Source organism: Seriola lalandi, unplaced genomic scaffold, assembly GCF_002814215.2.
Source record: "Seriola lalandi dorsalis isolate HSWRI2012SDOR001 ecotype SW California unplaced genomic scaffold, Sedor1 jcf7180002054916, whole genome shotgun sequence".
Lineage (NCBI taxonomy): Eukaryota > Metazoa > Chordata > Actinopteri > Carangiformes > Carangidae > Seriola > Seriola lalandi.
The window spans coordinates 1-23,329 of NW_019525468.1; the positions used below are offsets into that span (position 1 = coordinate 1).

At 42.2% G+C, this 23,329-nt stretch overlaps 1 protein-coding gene across 1 annotated transcript; it reads right to left on the reverse strand.

Moving 5' to 3' along the window:
* Nucleotides 1–5,965: 5,965 nt before the first annotated feature.
* LOC111673284 (inactive phospholipase C-like protein 2) lies at nucleotides 5,966–21,352 on the reverse strand (the record flags this gene model as incomplete). Its single annotated transcript, XM_023431011.2, has 10 exons — nucleotides 20,894–21,352; nucleotides 13,135–13,236; nucleotides 12,803–12,952; nucleotides 12,425–12,585; nucleotides 11,402–11,864; nucleotides 10,066–11,292; nucleotides 9,300–9,549; nucleotides 8,869–9,155; nucleotides 7,686–7,889; nucleotides 5,966–6,041 (listed from the first exon to the last, which is right to left on the reverse strand). Coding segments are annotated over exons 1-10 (3,166 nt in total), but the record flags the coding sequence as incomplete, so codon positions are not given.
* Between the last annotated feature and the right edge of the window lie 1,977 nt (nucleotides 21,353–23,329).

Below are 23,329 nucleotides of genomic sequence, written 5' to 3' on the forward strand. Positions count from 1 at the left end.
TCATAGTATACTAAGGCATAAAAACCTCAAAAAACGTCATAGTATAGTAAAGCATGAAAAGTCATAGTGTAGTAAGGCATAAAAAACCTCAAAAAACATCATAGTATAGTAAGGCATTAAAAGTCATAAAAACGTCATAGTATAGTAAGGCATAAAAAGTCATAAAAACGTCATAGTATACTAAGGCGTGAAAACCTCAAAAAACGTCATAGTATAGTAAGGCATTAAAAGTCATAAAAACGTCATAGTATAGTAAGGCATAAAAGTCATAAAAACATCACAGTATACTAAGGCATAAAAAGTCATAGTGTAGTAAGGCATAAAAAATCATAAAAACGTCATAGTATACTAAGGCATAAAAAGTCTTAAAAATGTCACACTATAGTAAGGCATAAAAGGTCTTAGTGTAGTAAGGCATAAAAAGTCTTAAAAATGTCATACTATAGTAAGGCATAAAAAGTCATTAAAACATCATATTATAGTAAGGCATGATAACCTCAAAAATGTAAGGTATAAAAAGTCATAAAAACATCATAGTATAGTAAGGTCTAAAAAGTAATAAAAACACCATATTATGGTATGACATAAAAACGTCATAACATAGTAAGGCATAAAAACTTCAACAAAAGTCATAGTCTAGTAAGGCATTAAAAGTCATAAATATGTCAACATGTATAGTAAGGCATAAAAACTCATAAAAATGTCATAGTATAGTAAGGCATTAAAACGTCATAAAAACGTCATAGTATAGTAAGGCATAAAAAGTCATAAAAACATCATAGTATACTAAGGCATAAAAACCTCAAAAAACGTCATAGTATAGTAAAGCATGAAAAGTCATAGTGTAGTAAGGCATAAAAAACCTCAAAAAACATCATAGTATAGTAAGGCATAAAAAGTCTTAAAAAATCATAGTATAGTAAGGCATAAAAACCTCAAAAAACATCATAGTATAGTAAGGCATAAAAAGTCATAAAAACGTCATAGTATGGTAAGGCATAAAAAGTCATAGTATAGTAAGGCATAAAAACCTCAAAAAACGTCATAGTATAGTAAGGCATAAAAACCTCAAAAAACGTCATAGTATACTAAGGCATAAAAACCTCAAAAAACGTCATAGTATAGTAAAGCATGAAAAGTCATAGTGTAGTAAGGCATAAAAAACCTCAAAAAACATCATAGTATAGTAAGGCATTAAATGTCATAAAAACGTCATAGTATAGTAAGGCATAAAAAGTAATAAAAACACATAGTATACTAAGACATAAAAACGTCATAACATAGTAAGGCATAAAAACTTCAACAAAAGTCATAGTCTAGTAAGGCATTAAAAGTCATAAATATGTCAAAGTATAGTAAGGCATTAAATGTCATAAAAAAGTCATAGTATAGTAAGGTATAAAAGTCATAAAAATGTCATAGTATAGTAAGGCATAAAAGACTTAAAAATGTCATAGTATAGTAAGGCATAAAAAGTCATAGTATAGTAAGGTATAAAAAGCCCATAAAACGTCATAGTATAGTAAGGCATAAAAACATCAAAAAACTTCACAGTATACTAAGGCATAAAATGTCATAAAACGTCATAGTATAGTAAAGCATAAAAAGTCAAAAAAATGTCATAGTATAGTAAGGCATAAAAAGTCATAGTATAGTAAGGCATAAAAAACATCATAAAAACATCATAGTATAGAAAGGCATAAAAACGTCATAAAAACGTCATAGTATAGTAAGGCATAAAAGTCATAAAAATGTCATAGTATAGTAAGGCATAAAAAGTCATAGTATAGTAAGGTATAAAAAGCCCATAAAACGTCATAGTATAGTAAGGCATAAAAACATCAAAAAACTTCACAGTATACTAAGGCATAAAATGTCATAAAACGTCATAGTATAGTAAAGCATAAAAAGTCAAAAAAATGTCATAGGCATAAAAAGGCATAAAAAGTCATAGTATAGTAAGGCAAAAAAACATCATAAAAACATCATAGTATAGAAAGGCATAAAAACGTCATAAAAACGTCATAGTATGGTAAGGCATAAAAGGTCATAGTATAGTAAGGCATAAAAACCTCAAAAAACTTCATAGTATAGTAAGGCATAAAAACCTCAAAAAACTTCATAGTATAGTAAGGCATTAAATGTCATAAAAAAGTCATAGTATAGCAAGGCATAAAAAGTCATAAAAACGTCATAGTATAGTAAGGCATTAAATGTCATAAAAACGTCATAGTATAGTAAGGCATAAAAACATCATAAAACGTCATAGTATACTAAGGCATAAAAAGTCATAGTATAGTATGGCATAAAAACATCAAAAAAGAGTATTCTAGGGCATAAAACGTCATAAAACATCATAGTATAGTAAGGTATAAAAAGTCACAGTATAGAAACTCATAAAAAAGTGATAGCATTATACCATTGTCACAGAGAGAGATGAAAAAATAAAGAAAGCGCAATGAAAAATTCAAAGGAATGATGTAAAGTGGACCGAAAATCTGAGAGATAGAAAAATACGGAGAGAGCAAGAGAGACAGCGTCATCGAAGTCAGCCTGCCGGCTAGTTAGTGTGTGCAATGAGTTGTATTGTATGTCTGGCTCCCTCTGGCCGCCCCGGGCCACTGTCCCACTGTTACCATGGAAACCCGGAAGTGGGTTAACATGGGGCACACATCAACAAGAGCCCAGCCATTAAACATGCCAAGTTGTGGACCTCACACACACGCACACGCACCCACACACACACATACACACACACACACACACACACACACACACACACACACACAGGAAAGAGTAAACAGATTGGATGCTAGTATAATTTAGCAGTTCTTCACATATGATACCTTTCTGTCACTAAACGCCTGCAAACATGGATACACACCTGCACACACATATGTGGTCATGTCTCCACATTCACATTCACCTACAGAAGTTGCCTGTATAATAACCTTTACAGTGATGTTGCTAGGCAACTCGAAGCCTACATGCCAATGTAGTGTGTGTGTGTGTGTGTGTGTGTGTGTGTGTGTGTGTGTGTGTGTGTGTGTGTGTGTGTGTGTGTGCGCGTGCGCCTGAGAGTCTATTTCCCCATGAAACCAAGCGAAGCCAATGGAGGGAACATTATTTCCAAGCCAATACTGGGACAGTGTGCATGCACAGACAAACACACACATAAACAGGGTCCTGACCCAGAGGCCAAAATAACCTCCAGGACCAGGAAATCAGGATGTAGCAGGAAGTACATCACCCTCAATTCCTGTCCTCTATCTGAACTGTGAGCAGTAGCAATGGGAAAGAGAAAACTGACAAATCTGACTTCCAGTCTGATGTCACTGCTCTGAACTAAACAAAAAGGCTACGAGCATCTCATGAAGTATAGATATACCTCCAGATGTGAGGTCAGGCCCCTGGAGGAAAAGCAGCTGCTCAATGGAGGTTCTTAAAGGGTCAGTTCACCCAAATTATAATATAATAAAGAAAAAGGAAAAACATACTGGAAGAAATGGACAAATGGCATTCTTCCAGAAGATATCACCATTTTGATGAAACTTGTAGAGAGCGCTGCCTAACACATGGGTGTGAAGGCCAAAAGCATATGATTCACATAATTTTGTTACTCATCCAATCTAATCCAATGAGCCATTGTAGCCTGCATGTATGAAAGCATGTGCATCCATGTTATTTTTTTCTACTCAGTTAAACAGGTTTTTCATTATATTAACTTTTAAACTAAAAAATGTCCCTTTGAGTACATATGGTAATTACAATTCATCCAATTCTAAGGGGAACGTATCAAAAATGTTTGAATGTTATGTCTATTGAATATTGCTCTGTGTATTTCAATCAATTTTTTAAACTCTGAAATATCAACATCAATTACTCCCTCAAAAATCCAGTATAGTGAGGTTCTATTCCTTCACCCCTAGTGGTCACAAGGCTGTTCAGATAGTATTAGTTTCAAAATATGTCTCTAAAGTGAGGTGAATGGATCACAGCACTGAAACATTCAACAGCAACCTTTCTCTTCAGAAATTTCTGACCTCTAGTGGTTCAACCTCTCACCTCACTGCAGTGATGTGGATGTGTACTCCAGGGTGTAGTACAGTAGCAGTACACCGTGACATCACTATTGGGAGTGGTTACAAGGGTTATATACCACTACAAGTGAGAACATAAGTGTTTTTGTAACTTAGAAGAACCAGCCCTTTAACACACCAGCACATCATGACACTGAAGTGGATTCACTCTCTCTTCTCCCTTGGTGCTCTTGTCTTCCTCTCAGCATTGCCTCTAACTATCCATCTCTGCCATTCATCTTCCCACGGCTTTCTTCTCCCTCTCTGTTTCATCTCTCTGCTCTGATGTTACTTCCAGACATCCATCTCTGCCACCAGCCGTCCCATGCCAAGGCTCGCACCCAGTGACCTGTTAAAGCTTCCCTCGCTGCCCACCCCCTCTTCCCAGACGGAGAGGTGGACCTCCACGTTGGGATCACCTGATCACCATCTTTACTCTGTTCACACAGGAGGAGCTTTGTTCATGAGGGCAGGCCTCAGGCTCTGCAGCAGCTCTTTATCAGATGAAAGTACTGTCATCAGGACACCAGCACAAAACAGCTGAACACTTTCAAATCTCACTCTGTGTACTAATAATACTACATGTGATCACATGTAAAATAAAAAATCTACGTTAGAGTATAAGATGGTAACACAGTGTCTCAGCAGCAGCTGGCCAGCGATGCAGCCTCAGCTACAGAGCGGATGATAATGTCACAGATTATTTGATCAGCAAGTGAAGCTGTGGCCCCTGAAAACCTAAAATAAAGTTCAGTGGAGGATGGAATGAGTTATCTGGGGGCAGTCTGCGAATCTGTAAACAATGTTCATTTCCGTCAAACACTCTCTTTCTCCACAATGGCCCACAACTGAACCATCATCTTCGTCTCGCAATATCTATTCACGTCAGGTTTATCTCTCTCAAGGGTGGTATTGAAAAACTGACGAGTTTGTGCACATTTCAACCCACAAACTGAAAACATGAAACACACAGATGCTTAAATACATGCACTAAGAGTTGTTGTTTTTTTTTTTAAAACATATGACATCTGTAACTTCAGCTTTTTAAAATCCAGCACCTAGAGAACCACATGAGTGGATGTGATTATTTTTTGTACCAAACCACTGTTTAACGCCTTAAATGTCAATCTCCTGGGTGACAGCTGGAGACTGAGTGCAATGTGGGTAATGTTTGTGTACTAGTACGTTTGTGGGGTTGTTTATTGCCATGATGACGAAAGTCTGGCTGACTAATGTCTGAGCACCCAAGGGACCAGGCGGAAGTAAACAAACCTCTGCCAAAGATCAGGGAAATGATATTAGATATGGTGCCCTTTGCTTAAGCGACTGAAGGGTGATCAACAACGGGACCTGTGCCAATTTAAACCTCCTTCATCCAAAACATACTGATAAACCAGGCCAGTAAAAAGACTCATCTAACCTTGTGCAACACTGTCAATTAGGCTGATGTTTGCAGAAGATGGGACAGGAAAAAATATGGTGGGAGAAGAGAGGAGAGGAGAGGAGAGGAGAGGAGAGGAGAGGAGAGGAGAGGAGAGGAAATGAAAGGAAAAGGAAAGGAAAGGAAAGGAAAGGAAAGGAAAGGAAAGGAAAGAACATGGGAGAGGAAAGGAAAGGAATTTAAGTTAATGATAAAAGCAGACACTGCAGTGTGGATGTGGATGACAGCACTGCTGAAGGGGCTGTGTGGGAGTTGTCACGAGTGGACTAGGAATATAGGCACAGCCTGGTTTCTACTCATCACACACACACACACACACACACACACACACACACACACACACACACACACACATCACAACAACTGCTCTACAAAGCAGCATCTTTTATACACACTGACACAAGTACACCATCACACACACACGCGCGCGCGTGCGCCTACACACCCGTGGTCTGTATATGCAGGATCCTGTCGTAGATTCCATCGGAGAGCTCCATCACTGCTCTACTCGCCTGGACCATCTGCAGACAGTGAAATATCTATTAGGACCATGAACTTAACTCATTTTAACATCTTGTTTTTTTTGTGCACTAATCCCACTGTTAAGCACAAACAGTCTGTTTTATTATCTGCTGTGAAAGAACACAAATTACTAGTGAGAACATTGGAATAAATCACACGGGTAGGTTTCCATACGTTGGTGGTTCTTAAAATTATGGAAATAGCCAATGGGGTTCGCACTTTAAGCAGTATCACCATAAAAAGTATATACATACACACACACACATGCATGTAAGTGAAGACAGCCACAGAGACTAATGTGACAGCTCCTTTAAAGTAATGACCACACACACACACGCGCACATGCTCACACACACGCTCACACACACACACACACACACACACACACACACACACCCTACTGGGACATGACCCTGCTGTGGGGGAAGAAAAAAGCTGTTCAGCCACACACATTCTTACTCACACACTAATGCATAAACATACGGTCGCAGATCTGTGCAGTTGCTAGTTGCACAGCAGTGAAAACCACCGCACTTAAAGTGTCATGGTTTATACACCGAAACCTTGATCATAACTTAATAAGAACGGAAACAGATCCATTTATCTCCACTACAGCCAGTTTCTAGCTACAAACCTGAGTGTCTCCCTCCCTCACCCACAATGCAACATACACTCAGGATTGCTAAATTGGCAATTCATACTTACTGTCCATCATCCCACCCAAGAGACTCCAGAGGAATATCTAATATGAAAGATGAAGAGGTGCACTTTGAGCAAATATCTATTTAAAAAGTATTGCAGCAGCCAGACAGATGGCGATCAACAGGGTGTAATGTTGTTTACCACAGCAACATAGCAACTGAGAAGAGTGCAGGAACACAGCTGTATGCAAACCACATATATTGGGCAGCCACAATCCAACAAGGCCCAGAGGGAGACAAGAGGAAGAGGTGGGAACTGGGAGAGATGAATGAGTGAAATAAGGAATGAGGAGGAGGCCGAAGAGACCAAAGGGGAATGTGTTGAAAGTGAGATATGAAAAAGAAAACAGAAAAAAAAAAAAACTGACATTGCATCAGTGCAGGATGCCTGAGCAACCTAAACCCATTCAAACCCACTGATTCATCCCACTTTATTGACTGGCTGATGAGTTAACTAACAGACCAATTGACCCTTCTCTCGCCCTCATTCTGTCTTTGTGTTTACTTCCACGGGGGAGTTGTTCTCTGGGGCTAGATTCATTTTTAGAATTCATTACATAAATTAAGTCTGTTAAATAATAAATTCTCCTCATTCAATGAAAGTCCACGGTTTGTTTGGGTGGAAACACACGGTGGATTCAGGCCAAGGTGAGGATGTCGCTGATGTGTTTACGAGCCTTGCTAAGGCCGGGGGATGTTGTCTGCTACATAACAATGAGAGCTCACTTTGTGTTTGAGAATGTATCGGCTAAAAAGGAAACTTTTGTCTAGGGGGGGGTTTTCATTGTTAGGTCAAGTACACAGGAGATGGGAGGTGGCCGACTGATTCGTGATCTTTTTTGCAAGCTTTTGTTTGGTCTTTCCTTCCTTTTGATGAATTTCAGTTATGTAAACTCGCAAAAACAAGAAGCATATTAACTGTTTACTCTCTTCCCTCCTCACCATGTCATAGGTGGAGACGACCCGGCGAAGGACATCAGGCAGGGGCCCCTGGGGCTCCAGAGAGGGATAGTGGTCCCGGAGGTCAAACAGTAGCAAAGGCGTCCCGTCTGGTGCTGACACTCTGGAGCCCAGAGCCAGTACGCACTGCATGAGGTTAGCCACAGCCGACATCCCGCACAGTTCCCTGAACAGTGCTACAGAGTTCTGTTAAAAAAAAAAGGAAGATATAAAGATGAACACATCGTTGCCCTTCTTTCTCTTTCTTATTTCCTGGCCCTGATAATAACAATACCAAATCATCAAAAAATATGTAAAATCCCTTCCCCATTCTGTCTCCAGCTTCATTTGCTTTCATTCTCTTTCTCTCTGTCTCTGTCTCTCTCTCTCACACACACACACACACAAACACACATACACACAGCTAATCAAAAGCAACTCCTGCAGCAGAGCGATTTGTCTTTTCTTTCAACTGCTGACCTGCTCTCCTGCAGTTGTGCTGTTGTAGTAGTTTGGACCGAAATGAAAGAAAACTAAAGCATGTGGATGCCAACAATCCCACCACACTGACATATAACATATACTGTAATTGCTGTTTTATTTCCACAGGGTGACACAAGCACCCGCACACCAAATTGCTGTCTGGCTCAGGACGGTTAGGTGAAGTGGAGATATTTGTCAGTGCTAGTGATAGGCTTCCATTTTTATCTCTTCAGATCCCGGACACAATCAACACAGTAAAGTACTATATTAATCCACCCGATAGGAAATGATCAGCAGAAATGAGATTCACCATTCACACAACATTGAAAATGAATAAAGCAACAATTTAGGGCTGCAGCAAACAATTATTTTCCATTATTCATTCATGAATCACTTAATTTTTAGTGTAAAATATTGTAAAAAGTACATAAAAGCAGCAAAGTCTGAATGTTTGCCTTATTTTGCATATCAGAATAGGTGTTGGTGAACCTAAAATTGTGTAGTTATTTCAACACAATATCTTTATGTATTTTTTAAATTCCCTTTGTTTTGAGTATTAGAACAGAATCATCGTGATTATCAACACCGTGTTTTACATTAAACATGGTTCCTATTAAATCTCATTGTTCTGTGCTATGAGAAAGTGTCCAGTATAAGAATATTCACACAAAGTCACACTTCCACCCTCGTCGCTCTTCCTCACCTGCATGTTTTCCCTCAGGTCGGTGGCTTCTCTCAGCAGTGGAGCAGCCATCTTGAAAACCTCATCCACAACCCGGACTCCCAAGTCCCTCAGAGCTGTGTAGTCCCTCCCCTTCCGGGCCTTCCGCACAGACAGGCCCCGTTTGTGAGGCTTTCCCCCGCCTCTACGATTGGTGAGGGCCACGTGGACGAATAACTTGGCGTGGGGGAGTTCCTCCCCAGTCAGAGACTGGAGTGGCACGTGTCGGTAGCCCGGCTGAAGACACTCTAAAGAGATGGTGTACTGACCTGTGGTGGCAGGAAAATCTCTTTTAATTTCAAAGCATTTCAAAGGTCAAACTTAAACTATGAACTGTCATTACTATCATTGTGTTTGAAATCATTGTGTGTTTGAGTCCATTCACAGCAACCCATCAGATCTCTGACCCTGACCTATAAAATCATCCCCTATGAAGTCATCATCCAGCACCACAAAGCGAACCATGGCGAGCTCAGGCAGGTTGATCTGGAACTCAAAGCTCTCATCGAAGATAGGGTTGTCCCCGTTCTGGATCACTGTCCTGGTGCGGCGCTCTGTGCAGTCAGCTGGGATGCCATGGATCTCCACATACACGTACGGGTCTACCACGTCCCCCTTGGCCTCAGAACCCCTTGGCCTGGGCAGGTTCTGGCCACTTATCACCTGCAAGAAGGATCATCATCATCGGTTGTTATTGATGCATTGGCTTTTAGAACACAATCATGAGTTCAGAGGATTATTCCTGTTAGGTTAAAACTTCAATCTTTTCTTGGAGCTTTGGCCATTGTCTTTATCCATTAGGATAATATTGTAATTGAGAACTAGGAACTGGGTGATATTACCACAGTGAAGTCCAGCAGGGTAAGAGCGATCAGACAGGTTGTGAAGAAGCCACCAGATCTAAACAATTTCATTTGGAGCTAGAACTGCATGTGAGCACAACTGAAATCTGATTTCACTGGCTAACCTGGTGCTTTGTTTAAACCTGTATGATGAGTGGACTTCTTTTTAGCCATTTTGCCACGTTCTCAGGCGTTATCATTATCCAAGAGAATAATGGCCAAAGCTACAAGTTTAGACCCAAGTTCTAATAAATTGGAATTAGTCTTTAAGTTTCAGGTGAAATTTTCCGTAGCAGGGACATATTTCTCAGAGTCTATACATTATCCCTTCCCCCACCTTCACATGGAGCAGCTGTGGAGACACACCAGGCACCGTGTCTCTGGTGTCGGCACTGAAATAAGACACCTCCTGCCGCATGATGGCTGGCCGCAGAACGTAACCACAGTTCCCGTTCTGCCGGAACCAAGCTGTGTTCAGGTCCATCATCAGTCCCGCCGTCTGAAAATTCATAGACACGATTTGGCATCCGCACTTCCACAGGTCCTGAGGGTTCATGTTGCTTGAGTCAATACGCATTGGGTTGGGGTACACTCTTGACAGGAAATGCTTGTTATGATTGACAAAGTCTCCGGGGCTATCGCCAGCGAGACGCACAGCCAGAGATTCATGAAAGGAACACAGTTCCCAAGGTTTTTGGTTTTTGGATGATGTCGGAAAGTCAATGAAGCCCACTGAGCAGCAAAGAGTTACTAAATCAGACAGCTCCTTCAAGAGTTGGAACCGTTTGAAAGGAAGCTGAGGAGGATTATTAGACTGAGGGAGAGCTGTGAAAGTGAAGCTTTTCTGCAACGTGTCCTTCTCACTTCCTCCAGGCAATGACCCTCCACTATTAGCTGCTTTCATCCTTTGACACATCTCCGCCCCTTCATCCTCCTCACTTACCTCCCCATCCTCCCCATCAGAACCTGGCCCCAACTTCTTACCCCTTAGTAGGATTCGATGCCTTAGGGTATGGGGTGACGGCAGGTACAAGTCCCCTTCATGTGGCGGATTTGTGTATAACCTCTCCCCTAGTATATCTGTGAGATGTTTCCACATGACCTTCTGTTGTCGAAGTGAACAGTGGTTCTCAATACATATAATTAAGGGATACTCTGATGCCACAAATGCAAACCTTCCAATTGCTTCTATCACACAACGCAGAGCCAGTGGTGGGGAGAGGGTGTGCCCTGTACACACCACAGGCTGCTCATCAGGGCCGTCCCAAACGTCCACCTCCACACATCGACAACCCATCTTGAGGGCGCGGATGTAGCCGGAGATGTCAGAGGGACCTCTAAACTGGTCTTCGATGAGGTAGGTGTTGTGGGAGGAGTTGATGTAGTAGTGGGACAAAGGCTGGGACATGTCCTGGCACACGGTGTCGTGCTCCCAGTCGAAGAGGTGGCACTCAGCCGAAGTGAGGTAGCTGGTGAAGCCGTCCAAAGACAGGTATCCCTGCTGCCGGCCCTCCTCCGATGGCTCGTGGGACTGGATGAGCTTCAGGCTGGTCTCCTCACTCACCTAGAAGACACAGTGAGAGAGAGGAGATTAGAATGAGACTCTTAGACAGGGAAAACTGGGATTGCATTTGTCCATGTACACTTAAATTGGATTGATTTGTGTTACCCACTTGAGCCATGCCCTGCTCGGCCTCAAGGAACCGCATCAGGTCTTTGGTGTCCAGGAACTCCTTGTTGCTAGAGAACTGCACCAACAGGAAGTAGATCTCCGGACGTGTGCAAAAGTCGTGGAAGACCTCGATGAACTCCTGCTTGGTGACTCGTTCATTTCTTCCCATTAGTCTTTTGGGTTCATTGTGATCTTTGACTCCAGATCCATTATCTAGCCCACACATCTTCTCCCGAACTCTTTGAAGCTCTTTAAACCTGTGCTCCACTTTGCCGCCGCTCACCCCAGGGTTCACGCTCTGTATCAACTTAATGGCCGACTGCAAGCGGATCCCTTCCTCAACATCTTCCTGTCTGTCCGAATCAGCAGCAGAGGAAAACAGCTGCTCCAGCCAGTTAAGACGAAGACTGTCCTGACTGCTGGCAAGCATGTCCAGGGCATGTTTCCCATACTGCATGAGATACCTGGAGGGAGATGAGAGAAGAATGGACAAGGTTGCTGCAATAAGGCAGGCTGTTTTTTCTTACTGCATAATTCTGCATCACACTCATTTCTTTTTTCATCTCTATTTTCTACTGCAGCAATAGAATCAGTTTAAAGACAGATCACGTTTGCTTGTAGCCTCTCATCACAAAGAGGTCTCAAAGGACTATTAAAAAAGAAATCAGCCCACCAAGATCTCAGTGCTCATCATAACACAATCAATACTGGAAAAAAAAGCATCAAAGATTAAGTCTGACATAAAAGGCCAAACCACATAGGGTAGATTAGCTTAGCCACACCTTCATTCAACCACAAATTAAATCTCTGTCATTACACTCTCACTTTGATTTCAGTCAGAACATCAGATTGTATGCCCACAAAATACACAAGCAAGCTGGTACACCTAGTTATTTAGTTGTGTTGTCTTCAGTATACATTACTGCTGTAGGGCAATGCTGATAAAAAAAAAAAAGGATCTCTTACTTTATTTGTTTAATGTGTTTTTATTAGATTTTAAAAATGACACTTTATTGTGTCACACCTTAGTCCGGTCACCCAAATATTAGCCACTTCAGCAGAGTTGGCCACCAGGTCCAAGTTTTCATATACGTCTCCATAGATGATGGAGAATGCACAGTCCTCTGAAATCTGCTCATAAACTCCGCTGGTGCGAAAGGTTTCCGTGTTACGACCTGTCCGTACCTAGAATTTGAGACCACAAGAGATGCAAAGAAAAAAAAAAGAAAAAAGAAAAAAAAATCCATGTCAGATACAATAAAAACAAGTCAACTGTTGTCTTCCAGATGGTTCAAGGTTGTAAATATTTCAATGACCTTATTCTAAAAGGATCAGTGAGGTCAGTCATAAAAACGATAGCCACTGTGGGTTGATTTAGAAAGCTTTTCCTCTGGACACTGACCTCTCGTATGGAGGCGAGAGAGATCCGGGCTTTGTCTGACTCCTTCTTTGATGGCTCCCAGCACAGAGCCTGGAGGCCTGCGTCCAGCAGGTAGTATCGCTGGTAAACACGTGAGTTGGGCCGAATTTTCTTCAGCTCACTCCCCTCAACCTGGAAACAATATATGGATGAAATTGTCAACCATTGACTTTCAGTATTGAGCTCTTTCCACTCACAAGCCTAAAAAATACCAGACACCCTTGATGTATGTATTTCATGTTCAATATTCCATGTCGCCTACAGGTATGTAAAGCTTATATTTTATGTAAAGGGTCACACTGTAGCTGACCCACCATGGAGTGGATACAGTCGGCAGCACTGCTGATCTTCTTCTCTGACAAGCTGCTGCTGAAGGACACCGTCTTCTTCCTGTCTCGACCGGCACGTGACCCATCCTGATGAGGAGGGAGAGAAGGAAGGATAGGATGAAAGGATGGGACAGATAAAGAGCGGAGGAGAGGGTGTAATAAAAATGAGTTGAAGGAGAGAGAGATGGACAGACAGTGATCTCTCTGAAATGTATTCTTTGCTTAAGCATGACAAACATTTTTCCCATCCAGAATGGATCTCAAAGGATTAAAAGGCATATCAGCTTATATAACCATACATAACCGGAGATTATTGGGTCTACCACATACAGCCTCCTCCTACCAATCTGTTATTGTTTTCCTGATACCATGCTAAAAGCCTTTGCTTGCCCTTGTCCTTCACCATTACACCATTAATCATACCTGCCTAGACAGAGGCAGCAGGCTGCAGCATTCTGATTCAGCCCCTCAACAACAGCACTGGCAGACCCAATCTGTTTATCTGAGCTCACCATCATAGCTCATCCATCTGATTTATTGACCAATCAGATATCACCCCCACAGAGTACCTTATACTAATAGATAAGTGCATATAAGTGGGCGAAGTTATTCAATTATGGATATATTAGAGTCCGGATAAAATCAAATCAAAGACTTCATTGAGGCTAATGTAAAGCAGGATAAGGGGGGATAACATAATTGTAGTTGATTAAATCCCAAGCAGAGTGATTGAAGACGCAAACACCCACATACCCAACATACACCTGTCTTATTACATGTAAATATCAAAAGGAGGAGAGCTGAGGAGGACAAATACACAAAGCTCATATTCATATCTGTCAAAAATGTAAAAATGTAAGTATTTAGGCAGTCTAATTGATCACCTATAGGCTGGTCAATATTTTCATATTTATCCTGAACATCTGCGAATACTGATCTGTAGCTGATGAACCTATGTTCATCAGCATAAGGACAAATAAGAGTCCATATGATCCTCAAGAGCGCTTGGATCTTTTATGAGAGGGGAGAGAAGGGGAAGCCTTCATACGAAAGAAATCTGTGGGATATGAAAGGCAGAGAGTAAAAAGAAAGAGAAACAAAAAAGCTGTGTTTCATCTAAAGAATATGAATGAACATGTGAAAGGGAGAGAAGGCATAATTCACAGAGGATGAAAAGGTTTCCCTCAGAGGGAAGGGGCGGCATCTAACCATCACAAATCCTCATAGAATCACTTCATTAGGATGGGGAAGTGTTTCCAATGGCAACAAGTTTTTTTTTTTTTTTTTTTGAGCTGGTGTGGTGAGGGAGGGAGGGAGGCGGTGCTCTAAAAATACCCCTAGTGCTTTGGGGCATGATAGGGGGAGTGGGGTGGGGGGGGTGGACATGGGATGAGGAAGAGATAGTCTTTCCTTTAAGACCCCCAATCATACCCTGAAAAACGCAGGCAGAGAAAGCCACAGGCAGAGCACTGAAAGTTAATTTGAGATAATTTGAAAGATGAAGATATTGGGAAGCGGGCAATCTATTAACAAAAGAAAACACTAACTGGTTAATGAACTAATTGATTTTGTGTTCTCATTAAAAAGCTTCAGCAACACCTCCAAATTTAACTCTCAGATGCAACTCCACCCCACCGGCAGGGAGAGGAATATGAAAATCAAATCAGACTTCTCTCTCTTTCTCGCTTTAAAATTATTTATTTTGAAGGCAGCACTCAATTTGTTTTTAAAAGCTCATTCTCCCAGAATGAGGCGCCCCGCCAAAGCTCATTGAATTAACTCACAGACACAGACACAGAAGCATGCAGCACCACCTTATCATTCACACTTTCCTTTTTCTTTCATGCAGTGTAGCAAAAGGCACAGGATATTAATGTTGGCCTCAATCTATAACTCTCTCCCCTCTGTGTGCGACATTAGCGGTAATGGTCCCACTGTGGCTGTATCAGCTCCAGTCTATGTGCACACCTTATTCAGTTAGGCGGGTCCACATATAATAACATGACCAGTGAAATACATCTCTGTCATCCCTGATTAATAGACAAGCAATAAACAGAAGTCATACTGAAGCAATGGATACCTTCCCTTAAAAACTAATAAAGCTCACAGGGTGTGAGCCTGTCACAAGCTGTGTTTGGAGCTGGGGAAATATCTGAGTTCTCCAGGTGGGCTGTTCAGCCGTTGAGATTCAATTATCTCATGTGTGGAGGCTATCGTGCACTTTCACCTCTGTTAGCCTACCACGTAAATAACGGATAGAGAGGGAGACAGAGCTCCAGCACATAACCAAACAGCGCTGACGTCAATGTAGACTCTGTATAAATTATCCTGACAAGATAAAACAAGAGGACACAATGCAAGTAGATGAACACCTGAATAAAATACAAACGGTAAAGGTATTGATTTTTTTCATGAAAAAAAGGCACACAGTGTCCAGACAGATTAGAGCAGCTACGCACATAGCAGAACAAAACAAGCCCAGCCTCCATCCAATAATAAAATTCAAATTCCATTATACTTAATCTCTATCAGGACGTACTGTTTGTCAAAAAGGCCTCATTTAGTTTTTCTCACAGAGACAAAGAGTAGTCTCCAAAACCACCAGGGCGCTTGAAAACAGGAAGCAGCCTGTCAGCCCGTCATAGAGAGCTTCCTGTGTCACCACCGAGAGCAGAGTGAGGTGACAACACAAAATAGTAAGAAAGACACCGTGATACAGTATGTGTGGATGTGACTGTTGAGAGAAAACTTTTCGTGAGCCCAACAAGTCATTTACCATGAAAACCTTTCCAACCTCTTTTTGTAAGTTAATTATTATCTGTCAGTTTTCATCTGTTGGAAATATACAAAAGATGATGATTTAGTGACTACGAAATTACTGATGTTCCTGATAGGACTTCCACGCTGGCTGAACAGATGAACAGATGTGGGGATGGATGGAGGGTGAGAGAGATGGGGGAGACAGACAGAAGAGATTAGATGCAGTTATCAGAGAAGGAAATGCAAGATGACAGAGAGACATTACAGAAAGTTGAAACTTCAGAAGTGGAAATAGATAAACAAAACAGCAAAAAAAAAAAAAAAAAGGGAGCAAGAGCTAGAGGAAAGATGGAGAGAAATAAATAAAGTAGCTCTTTGGCAGATTACTGAACTTGTGCACTTGGTATTTGCCTGTAGGCTCCAGCATGGCTTTGTGCCTTCATTAGCCATCTTACATGCATGCATGGTATGATGTATGCAAGCGTGTGTTTATATGGATGCAACAAGCCCGTATCACTAATTAAAGCATCTCAGAGTCAATAGGATGAAGATGTAGGTCATTTGTGGGCATGGTCATTGATGCACTAATTAAGACTGATATAAAATCAGAAAAGAGGGGAAATTGTTAGGTGAGAGAGAATAATGAATAAAGGAGTGAAAACTGGCAGGAAGGCTGAGCTGTCTGGCCTATGGCCTTGTGTGTTTGACAGCAGATGATGAACGACTCATGGTGTGGTTTATTACAAAACCTTCTCACCCTGGAGCTCAACAACACATGTTTGCTAATGCTAGTCTCGCAACAGTTTGCTGCTTCTTTCTTTTTTATGTACTTACTATATGTGATATAAAATGCTACCCCTTTTGGGTTTTCACAGTTGGTCAGATCAAATATTTTCAGATGTCATCTTTCGTGCACTTTTTATGTGTCCACGTTGGTGACAGCCTTGGCCTGAGGCGTTATGTTTTCAGGTTGTCCCTCCGTCTATTCGTCTTGTGAACGTGATATCTCAGGAACGCCTTGAGGGAATTTCTTCAAATTTGGTACAAAAGTTCACTTGGACTCTAGGATGAACTAATTAGTATTTGGTAGTCTGTTTTTGTACCATTTTCTGAAATTTTCTAGACTAAACAAATAATCAGTAAAATTGATTAATTGATTATGATACTACTTGTTATTTGCTGCCCTAATCATCCTAATTACTTACTAATCACAAAGTGTGTCATGATCACACACTGTGTTGGGTGGAGTTTGCACATGCGCATGAACACGGTTACAAAGGACACAGGAAGCACTATGTGGTCAAGTCATCATGTCATTGGCTCAATCTATGGGAGTTATGTTCAACAAAAAAATGTGGTGAGTCTGACTGTAAACCCCTGCCCTTGTGGCAAGAAGAGCAGCAGATGCTCTTTTACGCTTGAAACCTTTGAAGTCCCACGTGCACAAGCAGTCACACGCAGAAACGCACACACACTCAAATACACACACACACACCACACAAAATGAAACAAGTAAAAGGTTGACTTGAAAAGGTCATCTTGTCAGAGAGCTAACCACAATTTCAGCTGACAAACGTCAGAGATGCATTTCCTGAAGACAGGAGGGCCACTAAAACCAAGAACAGGCAGCTGGAGCCTTAAGTCGGGCATTAATTCTTAGCATGAAAGTAGCGATTAGCGTGCCGAGCGGAGTTTCCACACGCGTCACAGATGACTACAGTGAGGCTAACAGACAGGCACACACACATACACACACACATCTATGTACAACCCTGCACATGCATGGCTGGATGTATATTATGAATGTGGAGTGTATATGCGGAGCGACTCAATCACCAGAGTAGTATTTCCTGTGTCATTGAGAGGGTTTATCCAGTCTCTCTGCTGTGCAGGGCTGTGCCTCTATACAGTCGAATGTGGTTTAAAGCAAGCTAAAGATGTTGATTTGAACTGCAGGAGGTGCTCAGGGCTGTTCTGACTCAAAACTCTACCATTCCCAGCTGTGTGCTAACGCCTCTGGCTAATGCTGCTCCCTCAGTCTGAATAACACACACTAAGACATCCAAAACGCTCACACACACACTCATTAGACGGAGGTAATACAGATACAAAACCACAAACAAAAGATTTATGCATATACCATACACACTCAAACACACTTGTGTAAACATATTCTATTTTGATTTCCTGTCCAGTTAAAAATATGATGATCATTCAACTTTTGGGAAAGTACCCTAATGTGTTTTCTTGCTGAGACTTAGATGAGGGGATCGATACCCCTCTAATATTAGTCTGTTTAATATAATGCTGGTAGCAGGAAATGGTTAGCTTAGCTTAGCATGAAGACTGGAAGCATGGGGGGGCAGCTAGCCTGGCTCTCCCTACATGATGCTTTACTATGAATTAATGGGGCTATTTGTATGGGGCTACCAAAAGCAAATGCCGGGAGCGGGTGGTGGTAATGGTTCACTCGCCAAGAGCTTCAGCCACCATTGCGTTAACCAGACAAGAGGTTATAATACATCCTCGGAGCAGCACCACTTCTTCAGTGCAGATTGGACACTAAAGTGGCTCGCTATCGGAAAGTGCCGTGACGGTCCGGCTGGACCGGGGCTAGCTGGTTAGCATGCTAACTTCAGTAGAAGAAAAGAAGTGATAGAAATACAGGCAATCCAAGTAGTGTGCACACACATACACATGCCAACCATGTGTGTCTTGTGTTGGCATGAGTAATGAGAGAGAACTGGAAAGAAGATATTCAGTCTGCTTAGCTGTACTTTACTTGGAGGCAAGTCTGTGCAAGTGTGTGTCTGTGTTTGTGTGTGTGCATGTGTGTGTACTTTAAACAAGAAACAGAGAAAGAGAGTGATGGTTATCTACATCAACTTGGAGCTGACATAAACTGAGCGGGTACCTGATTCTGCAACTCCTTCACGCACACAGGAGCGAGACAGAATAAATGAGAGGTGAACGGACAGCATGAAGTACATACTGATGAAATACAATTAAGGGTACTCTCATTACCTCAGCCAAAGTGAAAAGGGCGCACTCAGAAACACACACACACAGACTCACAGACACAGACACACACATTGGATATAAATCCCCTGACTCCTGTTAAAATCGGTCTGGAATGTCATGTTTCCTGTTTATCTGCCTACACACCACCCAGACTCCTATTGTGAGGAATCTTGAGTTTAACCGAGGGGGTAGTTTAGCAAACAGCAAAACAAACTGTTACGTCGACAGGTGGATTTATAACTCCTTGACTCACAGACTGAGCTCTATCTATCTAAAGCCTCAGGAGTTTATGCTTCAAAACACAGGCATGTTTATGGTGAAAGCACAAACGCATGTGCACTGCTGCACTGCTCGGTTCGTTGATCACTGAACGTTCTCAGCGATAAATGCGCCCACTGAACGTACAACAGACATCATCGTATCACCAATGCATGCCAGTTTCTGCTTCAGTTCATGGGATGCATGCGCAACGCTGCCCTGCATTACCACTCTTTGAAGTAAAGGCAAGTGCTGAGGGAGAGGGGGGATGTTCTGCAGCCATTAAGTGTCACACATCAAACATGCCACTGCATATGAGGCGCCACCCTCGCCAGGAGTTATTTATCACCAACTCTGACCCAGACGCCAGATCTTGAAGAAAACAGAGTGTTTTTAAATCCCCGCCGTCAGGCTCACTGCACTGTTGAAACTACCAGAAGAAAGGCAAGAGCAGGCCTGTGTGTGGGCAAGGAGGTGAGAAATGTTTGTGTGTAAGTGTTGCAGTGAGAGAGAGACAGAGAGAGAGAGAGAGAGAGAGAACGGGGGCCATGGAGAAAGTGACATGTCATCACCAACTGCTCATGACTTAATAGCAGTATTGCAACATGAACTGTGCGAGGAAATTGGCCAACTGCTCTGCTTCCTGTCTTGCCATGTCGAGCCAGTCATACGCACACACACACACACACACACACACACTGATGAAGCCATGTTTATATAGTCATGTCTTTGCAGGCCGTAGCTCTGGAGACAAGCAGCAACTAGAGATCAATATAAGACCTCCCTTATGCCTAAAGGCAGAAACGTTAAAAAGGGCAAAGTCAGGGGCTGAGTTATTGATAGACGTTAGTGAAATCACGCTCCTTTAAATGTCGTTTGGTTCCCAAATCAACAGAAATTGTGAATAAGTGTGATTTTCTATCTATATGCAAATGCACTTGAAATTTGCTCACATGCAAGCTCAGACCAGTGTAGGGGTTAATTGGACAGGGGCATTCAACTGTGAGCCACAGAGGGCAGAGTGAATGCATTTTCTCATTATAATCAAAGTCTACAGCAGGTGGTTTCACTTGTTAGTTCCACCTCCTCCTCTCTAGTTGATGGAGTGCTAATAAGTGACATCGCCTGCTGCGGTCTGGCAGGAACAAAAGCCTTGCCTGATGTGACACACATGGTTGAAAGGCGCCCAGATGGAGTATTTAAGTATTTAGACTGATTTGAAGTCCTGTGTGCTCAGTGGCTCACTATAATCTTCAGTGTGACATCATCAGGCTCATACTCAGCATAAATTTCCTCAACAGGATGAGGTGAGGTGAGGTGACTAATATTAGAGTCACAGTTTACTGTCAGATTACAGGTTGATTCTGTCCAGTGTGTGTGTGTGTGTGTGTGTGTGTGACATACATGACTCAATAGTGATTTTATAGTGACTTAATTGTATTTTATGGTGGTTTTTTTTCTTTCCATGGCATCAGCATCACATTCCTGTAGGGGCTTGTTGTGTTGCTGTGTAACTCAAGTATTTCTTTAAGTAACCATGTCCTAGTTTATGTTATATTTTGTTTAATAAGCAGGCAACACGGGATTTTTTTTAGGTCTATTCTAGACGTGCAACAGTTTGCAGGCATTTTTAAATGTTAAAGTCGTCCTCCTTCTGTTTTAAACCGAAATAAGATGTTTTTTCTTGAGGGAAATGATGGCCTACCTTGATCAGACTACTGCGTCGAGGGATTGGTTTGGATGCTGAATCTGGACCTGTGTTCTCCCACGTCGGGGACCCGCAGCTGGACTCGTTCTGGACCCTCCTCGCGGTGTCTGACACGCTGCAGTTTCCGTTGGAGACCGGCTCTCCTCGGTGCGTCTCGAGGCTCGTTCCGGCTTCTCCTGACGCAGCTTTCCAGCCAGCAACCGGTGGACCGACGACGCTCTTCTTCTCTCCGAATTCAGCCATGGTAACACTTAATTGATTTTTCAGTTCTCCCGAAAGCAGCAACAGCAGCAGCAGCAGCAGCAGCGGGGCTCCCGACGCAACAGAGCTGCACACGGACACGGACGTGCCATCGTGTGAAGTGAGCGATCGGCGACCGTGCGCCAAGAGCGGTGGAAACTTCTCTCTCTCTCTCTCTCTCTCTCTCTCTCTCTCTCTCTCTCACTCACTCACTCACTCACTCTCTCACTCTCTCTTTCTCTTAGCCTCTTCCTCCTCCGCCACACACACACACACACACACACACACACACACACACACACACACACACTCACTCACAATGAGGAGGGGGTGACAGTAGGAGAGGCAGCTGAGCGACAGCAGTGACCGACACACCTTCCAGCCCTCCGCCGCCAAAGCTCATCACATCATCGGCTGGATGTGCGCTTGCGTTCAGGAAATGATAGATGCTATGGAGGCTGTCTGCTCAGCCGCCGCCGCCAACGTCCAAATCTAAATCCTCGCCACACTGTGCCACAGAATTATATAAACCACGATGATTTCAGCAACCTCCTGCGCCCCCCCCCCCCCCCCCCCCCACTACTATGCATCACCCAGAGCCAGTAGTGATCTGAACGCAGCAACAGCAGGTTAATAAAGTGTTCATCTGTCAGCAGTGTGTTGGGCAAACCAGTGGTTGGTTTTGATTTTGCGTCTCTCCAAGAACGAAGTTCAGCCCCACCATGTGGTTTTTATCACTTTGTAATAAGGCATCCTTTATACAGGTGTAATGAGTTATAATGATCCACTAATGGTTTATTTCTACAGAAGCGTCACATCAAAATTATTTTCTTAACAACCTGGTAACACTTATAGGCTAACTGCAGATTTGATGATTAAACATCTTAACATCTTATACTTCTTTTTAGCATCAAATTACAGAAGAAACATGGCCGATGAACAGTTGCTATAGTTTCCTGTGGCCTTGTGTAATTTAAAAATGTGCAAACGTCCAGTCTGACGTCGAACATGTAGAAGACAAAACTTTGAAAGTGTTACATCTAAATCACAGATATTGCTGTCATTAACATGTTTATGTTTACTGGTAAATTTAAATGTAGGCTAGTAATCGGGATTATTACGTTCTTTAATGTGTTTTGACAAAATAAGCTGTTTTCAGGGTGATATATTTAAAGGGTATTTTTGCAGGTCAGACTTAAACACTTAAACACAGCAGAATGTGCCATTTCGAAAATGCAACAGAAGTCAAGGTCATGGGTTTCAGGATTCACTGCTAAGGGATAAATGCCAAGATCTCTCCTTCAAGGGTGAATGCCAAATAAAATGATTTAGTTCACTTTTTCTTTCTCTCTTTTCGCCCAAAATGCAATTATTGGAAATTTCATAGAAGGAAAGCACACAGAGAAAGGTGCATCTTGGTCCTAAAGATAGACTAATGTCCACATTCCCTTGGCTGCAAAGTCTCTGTGACTCTGAAGGACAAACAGCTTGGTCTAAATAGATGAAATAATTTTACTTGTTGACATGTTGTTTCAATACTTACACAAATCAAGGTCAGTGCAACATTCACTGACATTCACTCACAACCTTCATACTGACTAATAAAGGTGGAGTCCATTTTCAGTGTAATTCCCCCCATAATAAAACACACCGTGTCACATATAGAGTTAATCATTGAAGGGGAAGCTTATCTGAGGAGACAGGAGGTTCTTCCATTTCATTATCAGCTCAGCATTAACATAGTGTAATGACTGCAATAAAAGGTGTCCTTGCTCAGGAAACTGAAGTGGATTTTTTTGTAATGTAAAACTGAGTAAATAGAGGTGTCACACTCTCATAAAGTGTTGGAAAAGATGTCTGTGTTTTGCTCCTCTTGGCATGCACAGTCCAGTTTGATGATTTTCATTAGAGGGAAATGATCATCCCATTCTCCAGGGGGGTCGTTCTGGAGGACATTTCTACATTAGCTTAAGTAGGTCTGAAGGAGATCAGCAGTGGCCAACACACAGCTGGGATCTTTCTCTGATATTTAGAGCTCTCACATTCTTCTTCTGTCTTTTCAGAAAAAAGTGAAAACTGGAGCTGGAGTCAGACTAAACCCTGAAGTTGTGGCTTTAGAGGGTCCCTAAGTTACAGATGGGATTCTGAAGGTGCACAAGTATGGCTCCCACACACCCCTAAACACACACTGAA